This window comes from Crocodylus siamensis, chromosome 5 (genome assembly GCF_052110815.1).
Source record: "Crocodylus siamensis isolate JL-2025a chromosome 5, ASM5211081v1, whole genome shotgun sequence".
Classification (NCBI taxonomy): domain Eukaryota; kingdom Metazoa; phylum Chordata; order Crocodylia; family Crocodylidae; genus Crocodylus; species Crocodylus siamensis.
The window spans coordinates 26,114,015-26,134,065 of NC_143399.1; the positions used below are offsets into that span (position 1 = coordinate 26,114,015).

General features: G+C 39.9%; 1 protein-coding gene across 10 annotated transcripts in view; it reads left to right on the forward strand.

Annotated features, from left to right (window-relative positions):
• The window catches only part of ADGRL2 (adhesion G protein-coupled receptor L2), a 493,138-nt gene extending 473,571 nt beyond the window's left edge, over positions 1-19,567 (forward strand). For 4 of the 10 annotated variants that reach the window (XM_090049620.1, XM_090049619.1, XM_090049618.1 and 1 more), the window contains 5 exons: positions 930-1,098; positions 10,181-10,309; positions 10,747-10,843; positions 14,068-14,196; positions 17,504-19,567. In XM_090049620.1, coding sequence (XP_089905746.1) covers positions 930-1,098; positions 10,181-10,309; positions 10,747-10,843; positions 14,068-14,196; positions 17,504-18,258 — 1,279 coding nt within the window. In that variant the 3' untranslated portion in view covers positions 18,259-19,567. Of the gene's footprint in view, positions 1-929; positions 1,099-10,180; positions 10,310-10,746; positions 10,844-14,067; positions 14,197-14,420; positions 14,503-16,761; positions 16,815-17,503 lie in introns of all 10 variants that reach the window. The other 6 variants (XM_090049626.1, XM_090049627.1, XM_090049622.1 and 3 more) reach the window with 4 other exon arrangements.
• Positions 19,568-20,051: the final 484 nt, after the last annotated feature.

Genomic DNA, 20,051 nt, shown 5'->3' on the forward strand with positions numbered 1-20,051 from the left:
TCAATATTGTGGATTGCCCTTAATTTTAATTAAGTCGTTTTGGAAATATCTATTTTGCTAAAGTATTTTTAACTATTATATGCCTTTATAATTTTTAATTGCTTGCCTCTGCATTTTGAATTTCCTAATTTTGACTAATTTTTATATAAAATACAAAAATGCTTTCTTATTAATTTCTGTTTCAATTCTGTCTAATAATTTTTGTTTCTCTTTTCTGCTTATAATGCTTTCTAGCTATGAAGATAATAAGCCATTTATCAAGTAAGATCATTAGTTAGATGTGGAATGCACTGACTAAAACCCCCTTCCCCTTCATTCTGTGATGTTCTCTACAATTCCTTTTTCCTTAAACTATTCATGATGGAATCTCTTTTAAAGACTTTATTTTGTAGAGATATATCCATATTTTTGTCACATTTCAGCAGGCTTCTTCATGTGGAAGTTGGATCATCTAGCTTCAGCTTAGCTGAGTTTATCAGAGTGTTAAAGCTTTAGGTTCAAGGCTTTTAATCTGCCGTTTAACCTTTGTGTATTTGTGTTACGTTATTTGGTGTTACACAGAAGCACCACTAAAAATATAGGACTCGGCAGTTAAGCTAGAATTAAATCAATCTCCTTTGTAAAAATATAGATAAAGCAATGGAGTAGCAGGGGCTTGAGCTACACCTTTGCATTTCAAAATAGTTTTGACATCTTGTGCAGTTCTTGAGTAAGAAAAAGGTCATATCTACTGTTGCCGTTTTCCCTGGAGACTAAAAGTACCAAATGGAATTGTTCTTCCTTTAATAGATGAAAGGTTAAAGCCAAAGAATTTTTGCATTTGAATGTGAACCTAGTAAAAGTCAACTGCAGCAACTGAAATGTTAATATTGGAGTTGACGATATGCATTTTTATCAGCACTGTTACTAAAATTAATTTTCTTTTACAGGTCCTGGGTCCTGGGTGCATTTGCTCTCCTGTGTCTTCTTGGCCTAACATGGTCATTTGGCCTGCTGTTTATCAATGAGGGGACTGTTGTGATGACATATCTCTTCACAGTATTTAATGCTTTCCAGGGAATGTTTATTTTCATCTTTCATTGTGCCCTTCAAAAGAAAGTAAGTGACTGAAAACACATGCATATGTTTTGTGCCTCTTCTAAAAGTACTAAATATGTTTCTGTAAAGAAATCTCAGATAGGGAAAAGTGGCAAAGGAGAGTATAGTTTCAAAAGTAGTAGCATTTTGTAGTTTTTAGAAGAGGAGACAGAGGCAGAAGTAATGGTTTCTTTTTGCAACCAGTGACTTGCTGTGCGCCCTTGGGCTAGTCATTTAGTTACTCTATGTTTCAGGCAGTTTTAAAATGGGTATATTTATAACAAAGGGATGTGGCAGGGCTTAATTAATATTTCTTATGGCACATTGAGAGCCTTTCTTGAAAAATTATTATAGATGTCCAAGAGTAGAAGAGTAGCATAAATTTTACATGTACAAACTTTTCATGGCTTTTGTTCTTTGGATTGGGGGGAAAGCGGGGGCTTTGTTTGTTTGGCTTTTTTTTAAACCTTCTGAAGGTTATAATTAATTTTTCACAAAACAGTTATGGCATCAATAGTGACAAGCAAGCAACGAAGGATTTACAGTGGCACTCTCAGCTGGGATAGGATCATTTTTAGGGTTGAAAAACTAACTCTTCTCTCTCTCCCCATATCCTGTGCTCACTCTTGCACACTCTCCTCTCTTTCTCTCTCTCTACCCCTTTCCCCACTCCCTCCTCCAGAAAATATGGTCATTAATAGATAGTATCTAAGGGGGGGCAGCTTTTCCAAAATTAATGCTATATTGTTGCTTCTTAAAAATAATTAGTTCCCAAAGACTGAGTTTGGTTTACTCAAAAATGTAATTTAATCCACTGACCCCAAAGTACATTCAGAATGTTGACCTACAGGTTGAAAGGCTGAACATGCTCTTGCTGATTGCCTGGGCCAACCATTTTTATGGTTGTTAGCAACGTATGTGTCCATCAAAATTTGGTGCTTTAGGGAAGGGGTGCCCAACCTCTGTCCCACACACCAGATCTGGCCCACAAGGCCATGTTATCTGGCACATGGATCTCCCCTACAGTTTTGAAAAGTTGGCAGTGAGGAAGAGGTGGTAGCATTAATTGCAGCTGTCTAATACCAGATATCCAGACCATATTGGAGTCCCCTGGATCAGATGATGTAGCCCTGCATGCTGGATCATGGCTGTCTCGTCGTGTGGTGGGGCCAGTTCTAATATGCAGAATCAGTCCTGCATGTAACTGGATCTGGTGTGATACAGCACATGGCAGGATCCAGCATGTGGCACCATGTTGGTTCACAGCTAGATCCAGCATGCAGGGTTGAACTGGCAAGCATCTGGATCCAGCACATGAGATCAGGCTGCACATGGGGTTGGGCTGGCAAACGTGGCCAGACCAACACACTGGACTGTACTCTTGGACCAACCCCATGCACCAGATCTGGCCCATGGACTGGTCCTGCACCACTCATTTGCCCACAGAGCCAAAAAGGTTGAGCATCACTGCTCTAGGGCAGTGGTGTCCAAACTTTTTTGATTGCACACCCCTATCAGTACCAGTTAGGCTCCGGAGCAGTGAGAGACATGCGGGTGAAAGCCTGCTGTGCCCCAGCTCCTCCGAAGCCCGCCAAAGACCCCCCAGCACAGCCGGAGGCAAGCGGGGCCCATGGTGGGAGGGGGCAGCTGAGTGGAGCCAGGCCAGGTCAAGCCTCACCCAGGCCCCTACTTCGCCCAGCCCCCCAGGGAGCTGCGCGAACAGGCTGCGCAAACAGGTGCGCTAGTCTGCTGGCACATGAGTTAGCGCAGAGTTCGCACAGGAGGGTGCGCGGGAGGGCCCGAGACCCTGCTTGTGAACCCCCCAAGGTAGATAGTCCCAGCCGTATCCAGCCTACCAGAGGCATGACATGGGCACGTGCCGCACCCTGAGGGTCCCCTTGGGCTCTGCGGGCCCCCCCAGCACCTCCGAGACGGCCACCCGGATGGAGCCTATGGTTCCGGGATCTACATAGACGGAGACCCTGGCTCTCGGCTGCAGGGGCTGCCTGTCACTTGTTCAGGCTCTGGGGCCCGGGAGCATAGCCACCTCCCCTTGTGGAGTCTGTTCCCTTTTGGAGTCAACTGGCACTCCAGCTGGAGGAGCTCTGGGTCACAATCCAGAGATTGTGTGCCATCAGGGACTGTGAGCAGGTCTACTGTCAGGCCCTTCTCCCCAAGGAGCCGGAGGATACACCACAGTCTCCCTGCAGGACAAAGGAGGACTCCAGGACCTCCCACTCTGTCCAATCAGGGGCATGGACCAAGGTGGTCAAGGGCCCTAAGGCCCCTGCCCCGCTGGAGCTTAGCAACAGCTACGCGCCACTTGAAGCCCCAGCAGAGCCTGCTGAGTCGCCAGCTCCCGCAGGCAACACAGGCTCAACTGCAGCTACCTCCCCCGCTCTCCCCAAGACAAAATGTAAGGTGCTTGTTGTGGGAGACTCCATCCTGAGGGGGACTGAGGGGGCAATCTGCCACCCCGACCCTTAGCCTGGGAAGTCTGCTGTTTCCCAGGGGCCCGCATCTGGGACATTGTGACGAGGATTCCAAAGCTCCTCCAGCCCACAGACCACTATTCTATGCTTCTTATTCATGTGGGCACCAATGACACAGCTCAGAGCACTCCCAGCTGGGTCATGAGGTGCTACAGGGATATGGGAGTGGGGCTAAAGGGTCTGGGGGAACAGGTGGTGTTCTTATTGATCCTCCCAGTCTTGGTTTATGGGCTGAGGAGGGAGAGGAGGATCCATGTAGTCAACCAAAGACTGCGGCGCTGGTGTCATTGGGAAGGCTTTGGCTTCCATGACCACAGCCTGCTCTTTGGCGAGAGAGGCAGCGAGCTGCTGGGAAGAAATGGCCTCTACCTCTCTCCTCTGGGGAGGAGGCTCTTCTCAGCCAGACTGGCTGACCTGCTCCACCAGGCTTTAAACTAAGCCCATTGTGGGATGGGGGGGACTACCGCCACTGCTGGCCTGCTGAGCAACCCTTGCAAAGCCAGCAGGCCATGGCACTTAAGGGAACCCACCCCTTCCCCAGCCCCGGTACAATCTGTGGGCAAGGCAAGAGCCCCCAAGGGGACACTTGCCTGCTTGTACACAAATGCCAGGAGCTTGGGGAAAAAGCAGGAGGAGCTCGCCCTCCTGCTCAATGCAAATAATTACGATGTTACAGGGATAACGGAGACCTGGTGGGACTCCACCCAAGACTGGGCCACGGGTATTGATGGCTATACCCTGTACAGGGGAGATCATGTAGATAAAAGGGGCGGGGGTGTAGCTCTCTATGTGAAGGAAAGCTACACATTCCTGCAAGCTGATCTTGGTAAACCAGGGTTGATGACTGGAGACCGTCTGGGTTAAAATCCATGGGAACATGGCACACGGGACACAACAGTGGGAGTCTGCTACAGACCTCCCACCCATAGTCCTGAGCTTGACCGGGAGTTTGTCCGGGAATTGGCTGAGGCTGCATGCTCCAGGACCATGGTTGTCATGGGTGACTTCAGTACCCGGACATCTCGTGGGAGGATCACTCAGCAAAAACTGAGAGGTCGCAAAGCTTCCTCTCGTGCGTGGATGACCTGTACCTGACTCAAAAAGTCTATGGGCCAATGAGAGGCAAAGCGCTACTCGACCTGGTACTGGCTACTGGGGATGACCTAATTGGCAACCTAGTTGATCAATGGGAAGCTGGGTGACAGCGACCACGAGCTGATCACCTTCACTATCCACCGTAAAGCTGGCAAGTCAGTCAGCAACACAGAAGTCCTTGACTTCAGGAAAGCCGACTTTAACAAGCTCAGGAGGCTAGTCAGTCAGGCCCTAAGGGACTACGACCCTAGGGAGGGGGCAGTTCAAGAAGAGTGGTTGCTCCTCAAGGGAGTGATCCTCAATGCACAAGCTAAGTCTGTTCCATCTCAGAGGAAAGACAGCAGGAGGACACAGCATCCTGGCTCTCCAGGTACCTAGCAAACCTCCTGAGGCTAAAAAGAAAGGCCTACAAAGGATGGTGGATGGGATTCACCTCCAAGGAAGATTATTCTGCACTGGTCCAGTCCTGCAAGGAGCAAACCAGGAAAGCCAAGGCTGCAACTGAACTCCAACTACCTTCAAGCATCAAGGGCAATAAAAAGTCCTTCTTCAGATATGTGGGGAGCCGGAGGAAAAGCAAGGGCAACATTGGTCCCTTGCTGAACCAGATGGGGCAACTGACAACTGACGCCCAGGAAAAAGCCAACCTATTAAATAGGTACTTTGTGTCAGTCTTTCATGGGATGCCCTGCCCGCTACAGGACAGGGAGGTCTGGGTGAGGGAAATCCCCTGCCCTCCATTAATGCTGACCTCGTAAAGGAACACCTTGAGAAGCTGGATACCTTCAAGTCAGCCGGCCCTGACAATCTGCACCCCAGGGTACTCAAGGAGCTGGCGAGCATCATAGCCCAGCCTCTGGCATGGATCTTTGAAAACTCCTGATACTCTGGTTTGGTGCCTGAAGAGTGGAAGAAGGCCAATGTGGTACCTATCTTCAAGAGAGGGAGGAAAGTGGATCTGGCTAACTATAGGCCTATCAGCCTGACTTCTATCCTGGGGAAGATCTTCGAAAAGTTTATTAAAGAGACCATCCTTAATAGACTGGCCAACGCCGACATCCTGAGGGATAGCCAGCATGGGTTTGTTGCGGGTATGTCTTGCTTGACCAATCTTATTTCCTGTATGACCAGGTGACCTATCACCTGGACAAGGGAGAAGAGATTGATGTCATACATCTTGACTTCAAAAAAGCCTTCAGTCTGGTATCCCGTTATTACCACTTGGTGAAACTGGCCGATTGTGGCCTTGGGTCCACCATGATCCGCTGGTTGGAAAATTGGCTCCGTGGTCAGACCTAGGGAGTAGTAATTGATGGAAGTCACTCATCATGGTGTCCTGTGACCAGTGGGGTCCCCCAGGGCTCTGTCCTTGGACCCATATTGTTCAACATTTTCATTAATGATATGGACATTGGAGTCAGAAGCAGACTGGCCAAGTTCGCCCACGAAACCAAACTTTGGGGCAAAGCATCCTCACCAGAAGACAGGCATGTGATCCAGGCTGACCTGGACAGGCTCAACAAATGGGTGGATGAGAACCTGATGGTGTTTAACACTTAAAAATGCAAGGTTCCACCTTGGGAAGAAAAACCTGCAGCATCCTTATAGGCTCGGCAGTGCTACACTGGCTAGCACTACGGAAGAAAGAGACTTGGGGGTCGTCATTAACCACACAATGAACATGAGCCTGCAATGCGATGCTACGGCTAGTAAAGCGACCAAAAAGCTGGCTTGCATCCATAGATGCTTTTCAAGCAAATCCCGGGACATCATTCTCCCCTTGTACTCGGCCTTGGTGTGGCCGCAGCTGGAGTACTGCGTCCAGTGTTGGGCTCCACAATTCAAAAAGAATGTGGAGAAGCTTGAGAGAGTCCAGAGAAGAGCCACGCACATGATCAGAGGTCAGGAAAACAGACCTTATGATGACAGGCTGAGAGCCATAGGGCTCTTTAGCCTAAAAAAGCAGGCTCAGGGTGATCCGATGGCCACCTATATGTTTATCAGGGGTGACCACCAGGATCTGGGGGAACATCTGTTCACCAGAGCGCCCCAAGGGATGACAAGGTCAAATGGTCATAAACTACTACAAGACCGTTTCAAGCTGGACATAAGGAAGAATTTCTTTACTGTCTGAGCCCCCAAGGTCTGGAACAGTCTGCCATCAGAGGTGGTTCAAGCACCTACATTGAACACCTTCAAGAACAAATTGGATGCTTATCTTGCTGGGATCCTATTATCCTTGCTGACTTCCTGCTCTTCGGGTGGGAGGCTGGACTCGATGATCTTCCGAGGTCCCTTCCAACCTTCTAATGTCTATGAAATCTATGAAAGCAGTAAAAAAAATTTTGAGCACACGCCCCCAATATGTTTGTTTATTTATAAGTTATATACATGTACTACTCAGTGTAACACTGTACAAAGTGTGGAGACCACTGTACTACTGTACCTCCACGTTGTGGAGCTCCCACTCTTCCCTCAGGATACCTCGCTTACTGTACGTGACACGTGACCATCTGACATACGGACCGAGTGAGGGTGCCACTGTCAATCCATATATTAAATATTAGTAAAGCTTAATTTCTTTCTTATTTTTTTAGATTAAAAAAAATATATAAATAGAAGTTCTAATATTTTCTTCCCACACCTCAGTGGATCGTCTAGCGCACCCCACTTGGGAGACCACTGCTCTGGGATTTAAAAATGGCATCGGCACCAAAAAGCTGACAGTGTACATCAGAGTATCATAGCATGTTAAGATAACAAGTATGGAGTAAGAAAGGAGAGACAGATGGGGTAAAGCAGAGAATTTTTCTTGGCTTTTCTAAATTTTCGAATTTTGAAATATTTTAGGTAATATGCAATAAATACCTAGCCAAAAGATAGCGTAGCCAATTAACATCGTAGAATGTGTAGTCATTAGATCCCATTTATACCTTCCTCGCAGGAAACTTAAATAGCTAATATTTATTAAATGGTTTGAGATGCTTGGATGAATATTCTGAATTTGATTTATACAACCTTTTTTTTTTTACAAATAGTTACAATATGTTTTGGGAAAGGAGCTAGGGTGAGAGGAAATATTGCTAAGTTGGGTACAGCACTCTGTACATTCAGACGAAGGAAAACCCTGGTCAGAAATGAGGGTGGATGCAGGAAAAGGAAGACAAAATCAAAGTGTAGGAAAGATGCAAATATTTTTCTAGATTAGGGTATTTTAAGATGTCAGCCTTTTTACCATTTGTATAAGACTTTACAACCAGGGACTGCTTTTTTATTTCCTATTACAATTGTGCATTGTTTTAATATTAAGTGGAGTCAGCAAAAAACAATATTAAAATACCAGTCAGGTGTGAGAAACCTTAACTTCTGTCAAGCAGATTTATACCTGAAAGAATGCTAAAGCTGCCATTTAAGGTTTCAAAGTTTCAGTGCCTTTCACTAGCTATCATCCAGTCCCTGTCTACATAGCTAATGCAGTCTTTTTATTCTGTTATTACTAGTTGGTCACTAAATTGAACAAAGAAATAGAATTGTGAAAGTGAAAACTATTATGTTTCCAGTCCTGACAAGATGATAGTGCTGTTACTTCCATCAGTTTCGAACAAGCTATAATTTAGAAATAATGACAGTTGAATGTGCAGTACTGACAGATAATGTACATTCACAGCAATATAGGTATTAGGCAAAACTGGCCCTGGAGGGTGGTATTTGGGTAAAAATATAGTTTTGATTGCTATTGTTCCTTTTATATAGTGTTTCAGAGCATTTAATATCCATTAATGTACAGAAATACATTTTCCTTAGGTGTTACACCATTTAATAGTATGTAACTTTACATTTTTAAGAACTTAACCATTATGTGTTACCACAAATGTGTTTTTATTTTTGTATATGCATTGTGTATAGTTACAGGTGGGTTCATTTAAAATATAAGCCATATACCTTTCCTTTACAAAATATGTAAGTTGTCATCTCTATGTAAAATTCAGGAGTGGACTAAAAATTGTATTTTAAGTTGCATCCTACTCATGCTTTTATAAAAAATCAAGGTAGAAATAATGTATTTTATGAATAAATGAGTTGGGGCTTTAAAAGCAAACCATGTGTTGCACAAAAAATAACCCCCTTCTCCTCACGCATGTACACTATTGGGTCCTTTATGTTCTGTGTGAATGTTTAGCTTTTCACACTCATTCTTCCTCACATACATTCATAGTGTCAATAAAATTCTTAGAAAAAATATCAGAAAATGCTTATTTGATCTGAGGAACCCAGGTTCCATTTTCAACAGAAACTTAGTCTAAGTCTTAATGATTTTGAAAGCAAACTTAGGAAGCATGTTCAAATAGACTTTGGAAATGAGAGTTGGACACTTCGAAAAATTTTACCCATCACATCTTTTACTGGTTCATACAGTGCTGCTACAATATGTGTGTGCTATAGGACTAACTGATTACCTTCCTTGGAAATAGAAATCAGGTGTTTTTAGACGCATTAAAGGGAATGAGATGTTCCCTAATGACTTTTATATTAAAAAAAACCAACATTTAGTTATAAAGCTAAAAAAGCTGTTTATTTGGAAAGTGAAAGTAACTGAAACCTTCCATTAGTTTTAATTATTTTTTATTTTAAAACAAGTGAAGCTGCAGGGTTCAAACATCCAAGTTCTGCCAACCTTCCTAGCAACAAATTTTAAATTTTATGTTCCAACTTAAGTTCTCATAAATTAACTCATGGCCCAGATTTCAAAATTCACATCTTGGCACTGAAACATAACAGTAGGAGATCTACTGATGTAGTTGGTCCCTCTTCATAGATTTGATCTGTTTTATTTGTCAGGATCATACACCACTGAAGGAGGTGTGGCTGTCTTAATTAGCAGCAGCTTGCTTGGATATAGTAAGATTTGTATAAAAGTTTGTTTGTTACAGTTGGTTGAAAGTTTGTTAGTTTCAATTGAAAACCCATTGGTTTTCAGGAAGGTGGTAAATTATATGGTTAGCTTTCATGCATGTGAATGCCAGTTGCATTACCATAGCCATTATTCAGGGATAGGAAGACAGGCCTCTGCACCAAAAACAAATGCAAGAAAACGTAGAGGAAATGAGGGATTTGGGAGAGGGAATTCTCGCATCATAATATTTTACTTATTCCTATGTGAAAACAATCATAGTATTATAAAGAGTTTACATACAGAATTATGTAAAGATGTGCAGCAGCTTGATTTTCATGTTTCTTTCATTGTGACTCTATAAAAGAATTTATTTAAAAAATATTAAGAGGTGGTGAATGGCAAATAAGTTTCATTCAGTAATAGTGCATGCCTGAAAAATGTCTGCCATTTTTTTAGATAGTTGTCAGGATTTCAGTACACATGAACTGTAAACTGTTTCCTTGCTTGAGAAATATTTGAAATGCAAGATTACTTCCTTTTCCCAATGGAAACATTATCAGCTATACATGTATAGATATACCTATATATCTATATTTTAAATTCCCCATATGTGTGTCTACAGGTACGTAAGGAATATGGCAAGTGCTTTCGGCATTCCTACTGCTGTGGTGGACTGCCAACTGAGAGCCCCCACAGTTCAGTGAAGGCATCAACAACAAGAACTAGTGCTCGCTATTCCTCTGGCACTCAGGTAACACAGACTTGACAGCATCTTTTAATTAACCTTATTTATAAAAAGCCTACTGAGATATGTTCCATTCATATGCACTAATTGTCTTCTCATTATAACCATCTAAATTGCAAGTACAGGCTTTTATATGGTAGGATTGTTTTCTTTTTAAACATTTCCGCAAGGTTTATTTTCAGTTTGTTCCTATGCAAACTTCATCTTATTTTGTTATTAGGGAACTGGTTTGTGGCAAGAGTACAATTGTGTTTTATCTAACTGGATTTTACTAGATTGGACTTTTTATAAAAAAGGAGCCATAGATTCATTTTGAGCCAAAGAAATTATTTAGTGGAAAGTCAGAAGCTATGTGAATACTTCACATGATGGGACTGAATGAGAAAAAGAGGCTTTTTGCAACTTAAAACACCATGTTTATTTTTCCTTGCTTGCATTAACAGAGCCGTATAAGAAGGATGTGGAACGACACTGTGAGAAAACAATCGGAATCTTCCTTTATCTCAGGTGACATCAACAGCACTTCAACACTTAATCAAGGTCAGTCACTGGGAACATTTCAATTTTAGAAGACTTAGATTTATAGCATTTGACAGATAAGAGTTGGAAAAAAAAAATGTGTAAGGGAAAAAAACCTGGAACAAATGTTCTCTAAAAGTATGGCTTTAAAGTCTTCCACAAGCACATTTTAAAACCTTGTTCATTCAACCTGCCTGCTTGCTATAAAAGTTGACTTTCTCCATTCATGGGAAGTGTATTTAAATAAGTATCATCAATAATTTAACTTAAAAGCAAGACCATAATTTTAAACCTTTGCTAACCTTTATAGGTTAAATCTCAACTAGAAATACCACTGCAGTACCATTTTAGTGCTTATATGAGAGTATGATTTTTAGACTCAGAAATTTTCCCAGTGAAATCAAGTTGACACCATATCTATGCAAAAGACACCTGTACCAAGTTTTTTGGTTTTTGTTTGTTTTTTTTCTTTGGGGGAGGGGAGAAGGGGAGAGGGAGTTCTCTTTCTTCCAGTGAATGTTATACTTTTTGTAACGGGCATCGTGAGGGCATTATCATGTGGGGCCCCAAAAAATCACAGCCATACTATCTGGATTTACAGTCTTCTGGAAGGGGAAATTTGATTAACTCTTTAATTCAGTAGAGAAGTATGTATCCCATAGTCATACTTAGCAGTGCGAAGGCCCCAAACTCATATCCATACCCAGTCAAGATGGAGGGCCATTCCAGCTTCAGTCATCTCATGATCCTGATCCACGTTTTCTCACAGAGGAATTGGGTTCATTCACAGAATGAGGACTGTCCTGTAACTACAGCTAAATCCAGAAGTCTGTCACCCTGCCTATTCTAGTCCAAATTTAACTTTTTCCCAGCTGTATAACCAAGTTGTGAGAAAAGGGTGTAGGAACTGGAGCTGCCTCCAGTAGGTTTCGATTAAATCAGCAAAATTAGAAAAAGGAAGATAGCAAAACTGCTGCTATTGTTGTTGCCCAGTATAGTGACTTCTGTCTTCTAGCTAAAACGTTGAAGAACCCTGACTAACATAGTGAGAACCAGAGTACTTCCCATTCAATAGCTAAACGCTGGTCCTGACCTGAAAATAGGTGAGGGGAAGGCAAAAGTCAAAGCAAAACACAAAACAAATTTGGGTTCCTGCTCAGGGTGAATTTACATCCCATTCTCAAATATGGAAGTTACTAACCTCAGTGAAATGTCCTTTCATTCTGAATCTTGAAATCAACTCTGAACTCTGGTGAGCCTCAGTTTACCCATTGCTACGTAGGAAGAAAAGGAGTTTCCTGCTGCTCTAACCTGCTCATTTAAATATCTTGAACAGGTCAGCCAAGCCTGTCTGGACTCTAACCTGCGTTACAATCCTATCAATCCTCAGGCTTGCTCTGTGTTTGTGGTTATACTTTGCTTTCTGCATGTCCTTTCATAGTATCTTATAAAGTGAACTTGGGTTCACAAAGACTTGTATTCTCTCTCTCTATATATTTTATTTAGTTAGTCTATGAAAGGTGCACATCTACCTTGCCTTCTTTAGCTAACTCACAGCAGAGTTCAGACCTCATATCATGCCACAGGTTCAAGACTTTTCAAAGGAAGTGTCATGACCAGCTGATCATCTTTCAGTTGACCCACACAGTCAAGCTCATAAAAATAGGGATCTCCATTGTTTCACAGTGACACAAATCTAAATAAGTGCTTTTTTAACGAGCATTTGATGAAGTAGGCTGTCTGTTGTCCGCATCAGACGAAGGAGGAAGTGTTGTCTATGAAAGCTCATGCCTCTCTCAACCCATGAGTCCCAAATATGCTATCTGGCCCTATCTTTTGCCTTTTAAAAAAAAACTTCTAGGATAATGTCAAGATAAGAATGTGGTTGGTAAAAGGAAAAAATATAGATCTGCCAATAATACATGTATTAGAGTCTTTTAAATTAAAATTAGAATGGAAATGCATTTGCTTTAGTGTTTCTCATTATGTCTAGATTGCAACAAAAAAATGGTAAAAATCCATCTAATTGTTAACTAAATGAAATTACTGTCAAATAAGATTAGCATAATCTGTCAGTAAAATAACTCCCTGAACTCCATGAATTTCTGCTACCTAGGCTAAAATATCTCTAGCAGGGTAAAGTCATTAATATTTAAATATCTTCTGTTATTGCCTGAACAAGATCCTAATAAATTTAAATAGTATGTGAAAATTTAGATGATTCTCTAGTTCTCTTCCAACATATCATGCATTCAGGGAACTCTGGTCCTGAGCCAGTGCTCTGAAACAGTTTGTCATATGTTGACTATTACCTTAATGGGTTGTTCAAAACTATGTGTTCAATCAGTGGTTTAAGTCGAATTTATCTTCAGTTTTCTGACTTGTCTTCCCTTTTAAGTATTAGGAGTCTTACAGGTTAACTGTTTTATAAACATTTAGTGCATAATAAAATTATTCTAAAACATTGTCTAACAATTAGTTTGAAGCTTTGCGTAAGTGTTGATGCACAAGTTTAAAACTGAGAAATATTTGTTCTATCATGTGACTTTTCACTTTTGCTTGTTAAGATACTTGTGTTGAATATAATTCAGCGTTCAAAACTTTTGTTTAAAACGTGGCAGATAATTTTGCAGCATGAATTTGTTTGACCTTAAAGAACATGTGACTGGTTTGATTTCTTAAGCAAAACATTTTGTTTTCCTCTCAGCATGTGTGCTTTTGCATTTACTAAGACAGGCTTGTTGCAGTGTGTCATCCGCTGTTTCTGTTTAAAGGAGTTACTCCCTTCCCTTTTCCCTCTGCTTTTAGTAAACTTAGCCATAACCCAGATGGTTTCATAAGCGATTGCCCAAAAGCTCTAAATTAATATAATTTGGATTCCTCAGTTCTAGACCACCGTGTTTTAAGGTTATTATTTTTAAGCTATAATATCTTGAACTAGAACTGTGATCTCTTTGCATTTAATTGCTATTTTTGTTTAACAGTGGTTTTGCATAAATTAGTAAATGTCATTCTCAGCAGGTGTTTACTTTAGGGATTTGAACAGCACCTGTGAATTACAGAAATTTAACTATATTTTCCCACTCCTCCAAATTAGTAGCTCAAATACATTCAGAAGTTTTTACCCAAATTATATTTGACAAGTTCTACATGACTCATGATGAATTAAAAAAAAAAAGACTTTGTAGAAATTGCTGGGATAAAAATTAAAGAACTGACGACTTTTTTTTGTTTCTTTGCTTTAGGAATGACTGGCAATTACCTACTAACAAACCCTCTTCTTCGACCACATGGCACTAACAACCCCTATAACACATTGCTCGCTGAAACAGTTGTATGTAATGCCCCTTCAGCTCCCGTGTTTAACTCACCAGGTGTGCTTACACTTACTGAATAAACTTGCATTTCTTTTGCTCTAAGTCCTTTCTTCTCTCTAAATAGAAAATTAAGTTGCATTATCCTTGTCCTGCATTCTTAATTTCTGCCACTTTGAAAAATACTAGTGTTGCCAATGTTAGGCTTGTAAAACTGCACTATATTATAGTAATGCCTTTGCTGTAATAGTATTTACCAATAATTATCCATGTTTTTAACACAGGTGGCATAAATCTTAATATACTATTACAGGACTGACACCACATGGTCCGAGAGCCCATCTTCAAGATATAAATCACTTAGAGGTATCATGTCTATGCAATATAAGGTTCAGTTGACTCTAAAGCTTGCTGAGAAAAAAAAATGCTAATGGAGCTGATTAGATAATAAAGCGTGCAAGGCATCTTGACACCTTTGGATATCCTGGTGTAGAAAATTGCATCCAGCTTTAAATAAAGCCAAACTATAGTATAGTGCAGCTTTATGTTAGCTTATTTCTTCAGGAAAATCTTGAGGTTATAATTAGGACAGTTTAGTTCTGTAAGACTAAAAGGGTGTCATCACTAATCTAACTTTTTGTGATATTATCCAACTGCTTTTCTTAACTGGAGTAGTTCATAAATTACTATTAATCTAGTATTTACAATTTTAATGAGTGATCAGGTATTACCTCTAGTATAACTGAAATTCTGTTAGTTTGAAAACCTTTGACAAAGTAGAGATCATAAAACCTTGTTTCCATTTTTTTATTTAAATTTCTTTTTTAAATGAACTGTAGTTTCTATTTTCATTCTCTTGTTTTCTTACTTTCCTTATGCTTTCCTCTAGCAACCTACAGAGAGACAAGTATGGGAGTAAAACTTAACTTTGCCTATCAAATGTAAATTTTTTCAGCATGATTTTTAATGGGCACAATTAAAACATAACTAGCGGTCATGAAGTAGACTCAGCGGGCAAGTGGTTCACAATTTGCAAATGAAATGTTTTTTATGTTCAAACAGTATTTGTATACTGCTTTTGGAAAAGAACATGACGTCTGTAGCAAACCCAATTGGTATTAGAGGACGTACAATGCTGAAATAATTTGCTATTTAAGACAAAAGCAATGTCAAGCAGAAATGCTTAATAATTTACTTTTATATTTCTACATTCCCACAGTATTCTTGCTACAGGCCATGGAAAGACTTCAAGTGAATTACCTGATCACGGGCAACAAAACTTGCCTCTTCAACTCAAATATATACCAGTCTACTTAACCCTGCAGTATATCATAGAAAACTCATTTTGAATTATCAAATATGTTTCGGTATCTGCTGAGCAGAGGAAAGAGAATTAAAATTATAGAAATCACTTTCATGAGGGAAATGAATGCCAGCATGTGGTCCATGTGTTGCCTATTATTATAAATGCCATATGTTCTGTGTGGCTAAAACCTCTGCAAGAAAGATCTTGGAACATGTATGAAATTACAAAACTACAAAGTTGTTTAATCAAAGTTTAAAGAGGCTTTTCAAACAACCATCATTACTTTGTCTAATTTGGTACACATGGAGAGCTGGAGTAGCACAATACAAAATTACTTGCAAATTTTGAAATGGAGAATTCCATTTTAAAAAATCAGTATGCTGTTATTAAAATATGTTTCAGGACAAAAAATGTATCCCTTTCTTTTAAAAGGACAAAAAGGGTTCTTTTCCCAGAAGAAATTTGAATTTTCTAAGATAAGCTGCAGCTTTAAATCTGGAACAGAAATAAAACAGAAAATCTATAACCCTTGGAAACATTTTTTTATCCTATACTCCTCCAAGCCTTGCATATAATGCAGCAGCCTCACAGTGGTCAGTTTCATTTCAATAGCATCACTCTTCATTCTTTCTTTATTTCCAGACATATCTGTAGATAAAGTGATTTTCTAGGATCCACTAACAAATAATCTAACTTTCCATGGTACAGACTGTTCAGTTTCTTTCAAAACTTTCTCTCTTTCTTTGCCTGGGAAGCACTGTGATGTCATAGTTTACATGTCTCTGTGTCTATAGAAAATAAATTTCTTTATTACAAAGAAGAGCGTGTCATCATAAGATTCCAGGTTTTTTTCCCTAAACTTCTTTTCATATCTCCAACAGATCTACCCAATCTGTCATTCCTCCAGCAGCTTTAAGATGTCAGCCATGGCTGATTTTCTCCTCCCATTCCATAGCTAATATTTATTCTTTGTTTAATTTCTGTGACCCATACTTACAGAAATTCCTAACATTTCTGCATTTGACCTCCATGTCCACAGCGTCTGTGGGCTTAACTCTTAATTGACTATGCTGGTTCATTCAGTGCTGTCACTGTGACTGATGCAGACTGCAGGGCTGCAGGCGAACTTTGACCTTTAGAAGCCTGAGGCCATTGTTGGCAGACAGAATATTAGTGCAAAAAATTACATTAAGTGGGAAAAAAGCTGTTATTGCTTAGTAATCTAATTTGCTGAACCCTTGCTCTGACTAAGTTGCTGAGAAGCTTAGTAATTCTTCATCATGTTACAATAAATCATTTTACTTTCTTTTATATATCAGCTACTCTTAGGCCAGATAGCCTGAGCAGACAGACATGATGTGAGTTGTCCAAAGTGAGTCATTCCACCTGCTGTCTATCGTGTTGTTGGATGGTGCTTGTGGGCCCCGCTCCCTTTAGTGTGAAAGATGGCTGTCCTTGTTTAACATAAATTCTTTGTATTTGTCCATTTTTTCATTCTTTTCTTTACTTCATCTCCAGAAAAAAAGGAAAATGTTAGAAACGTTGTTAAAGTAGTTGCTTGCCAGTTACGTGGGTTTATGTTATACATTTACCTTCAGTTATGTATGTGATCTAATTCCTTTTTAATTTAGTGTCGTTTAGGACAAATTCTGTTAATTTTATTTTTCTAAACCATGGTGTTGTACTTTAAAATGTAAATGTTTTTACAACTAAATTGCTTTGCATTACATATGCAAGGGCATGGAGTGAATAGTTTCTTGTGGAAGAGTCCAAACTGACCTTAAATTTATGAAATCAGAATTCCACTGTTCTCCCCAAATTTCTAAATTGATGTGCCACTCAAGCCCACAGGAAAAAAAAGTATTATTTTGAAATACATCTTTCCTATATAAGGTGTGCAACCATTTACAGTTGGGAATGTTCAGTAACCATAATGTTTCTCAAGCCTTACTTCCAAGTACAACTTTGTCCTGAACCACATTAAAGAGTTTTGTACAAAAAGAAGAAGAATTGGCCAAAGGGTACCAGGCAGTAACCCAGACTGTCCCTTTTCTGTTTCAGGACATTCACTGAACAATGCCAGGGATACAAGTGCCATGGATACTCTACCGCTAAATGGTAATTTCAACAACAGCTACTCACTGCGCAATGGAGACTATAATGACAGTGTGCAAGTTGTAGACTGTGGACTAAGTCTGAATGATACTGCTTTTGAAAAAATGATCATTTCAGAATTAGTGCACAACAATCTGCGGGGCAGCAGCAAGAACCACAACCTAGAGCGCACGCTACCAGCCAAAGTTGTGATAGGCGGGAGCAGTAGTGAAGATGATGCCATTGTGGCAGATGCCTCATCTTTGATGCACAGTGACAACCCAGGACTGGAGCTTCACCATAAGGAGCTTGAGGCACCGCTTATTCCTCAACGGACTCACTCCCTTCTGTACCAGCCACAGAAGAAAGTGAAGACCGAAGGAACTGACAGCTATGTCTCACAGCTGACAGCTGAGGCTGAAGACCACCTACAGTCCCCCAACAGAGACTCTCTTTACACAAGCATGCCCAATCTTAGAGACTCTCCTTACCCAGAGAGCAGCCCTGATGTTGAAGAAGATCTCTCTCCCTCCAGGAGAAGCGAGAATGAGGACATTTACTACAAAAGCATGCCAAATCTTGGAGCTGGCCATCAGCTTCAGATGTACTATCAAATCAGCAGGGGTAATAGCGATGGCTATATAATTCCCATTAACAAGGAAGGATGTATTCCTGAAGGGGATGTTAGAGAAGGACAAATGCAACTAGTGACAAGCCTTTAATAGTGTAGCAAAGAAATATTAAAGGCCACATACAAGTATTAAAAAGACTTAATTGGCCCCATGCAGGCTCCCTCATATCTGCTCGAAGAGACAATTCTGTTCACCCTGTGGTTCTCCGATGTAGAGGGGATGATGGACCTTGCAGTTCTGTGAATTTTTATAAAACAAAAACTTTGTATATACACAGAGTATACTAAAATGAATTATTTGTTACAAAGAAAAGAGATACCAACAAGGTATTTTAAGATTATCTTCTGCTGCTGAATTTAAGGAAATTGTGAAACAAAGAAAAAACTTCCCAGCCATTTTACTGCAGCAGTTTGTGAACTAAATTTGTAAATATGGCTGCACCATTTTTTTGTAGGCCTGCATTGTATTATATACAAGACGTAGGCTCTAAAATCCTGTGGGACAAATTTACTGTACCTTACTATTCCTGACAAGACTTGCAAAAGCAGGAGAGAGATTCTGCATCAGTTTGCAGTTCACTGCAAATCTTTTCCATTAAGGCAAAGATTGAAAACATGTCTAACCACTAGCAATCAAGCCACAGGCCTTATTTCATATATTTCCTCAACTGTACAATGAACTGTTCTCATGAAAAATGGCTAAAGAAATTATATTTTGTTCTATTGCTAGGGTAAAATAAATACATTTGTGTCCAACTGAAATATAATTGTCATTAAAATAATTTTAAAGAGTTTGAAGAAAATATTGTGAAAAGCTCTTGGTTGCACATGTTATAAGCTGTTTTTATTACACTCTGTTCATAGTACTATAGTATGTTTAAAATGCAAATTCTACCCATTTTCACTTATTTTTCACTGTAAACAGTGTTCTGCTTTGACAGGTTAGTTTTTATTCTTACGTTTAAATTTTTTATTGCCAAAAGAACATAACATCGGGGGGAGAAATTTTTCTTAGAAGCCAATTATGCCAAGTCTTGCACAAATTTGGTAAAATCTAGCTAAGATTGTAAATCAGTTCCCTGTTCATTCTTTAATCAGGGTTGAGTTGGGAGGGGAAAAGGGGACACTGGACACTTCTCACAAACTTTCTGGTGAACAAAGGTGCCTGTCCTTTTTGAAAAATGAAATAAAACACGAATAGTACTCTTCCATATTCCTTTTGCCTATATTTAGTAATTAATTTATTTTATGATAAAGATCTAATGAAGTGTAAATTGTTTCTGCAAAATTCTGCTTTTTTTCATCCCTTTGTGTAAACTGTTAATAATGAGCCCATCACTAATATCCAGTGTAAAGTTTAACACCTGTTTGACAGTAAATAAATGTGAATTTTTTCCAAATAGGTAAAATGTGCATTATTATATATGAAGTGGAATTGGCACTAAACTTCCTTTGACCCAAGTGTTTTTGTTTTGCTTAAATTGCTCCCTTATATTTCATTATTTAAATTTTAAAAATACAATAGAATCTGTATGTCTGTTTCTACTGAATAGAGGTCGTCATTGCTGCTTAGCATTCTAGTCACAATCATATATGATCAAAATCAGATACATGAGCTCCATTAGGAAATTGTAATCTCATGCATTTACATAACAGATTTTCTTTTTAAGTAGGAATCTACTAAAATTAAAAATTGTGGTAAGCTCTACAGTCGTATTTTGGACAATGGTAATTAGATGTTTTTAAATAGGAAGATGTATTTTGACAGTGAGCAAAATTTTTAGTTGCATTTCTATAGCAGTGTATTTAAAGTGCTGTACAAACCATCACAGCACCATTTGAATATTAGGAGCTCAATTTTTACCCAGTTTGGAAACTGAGGTA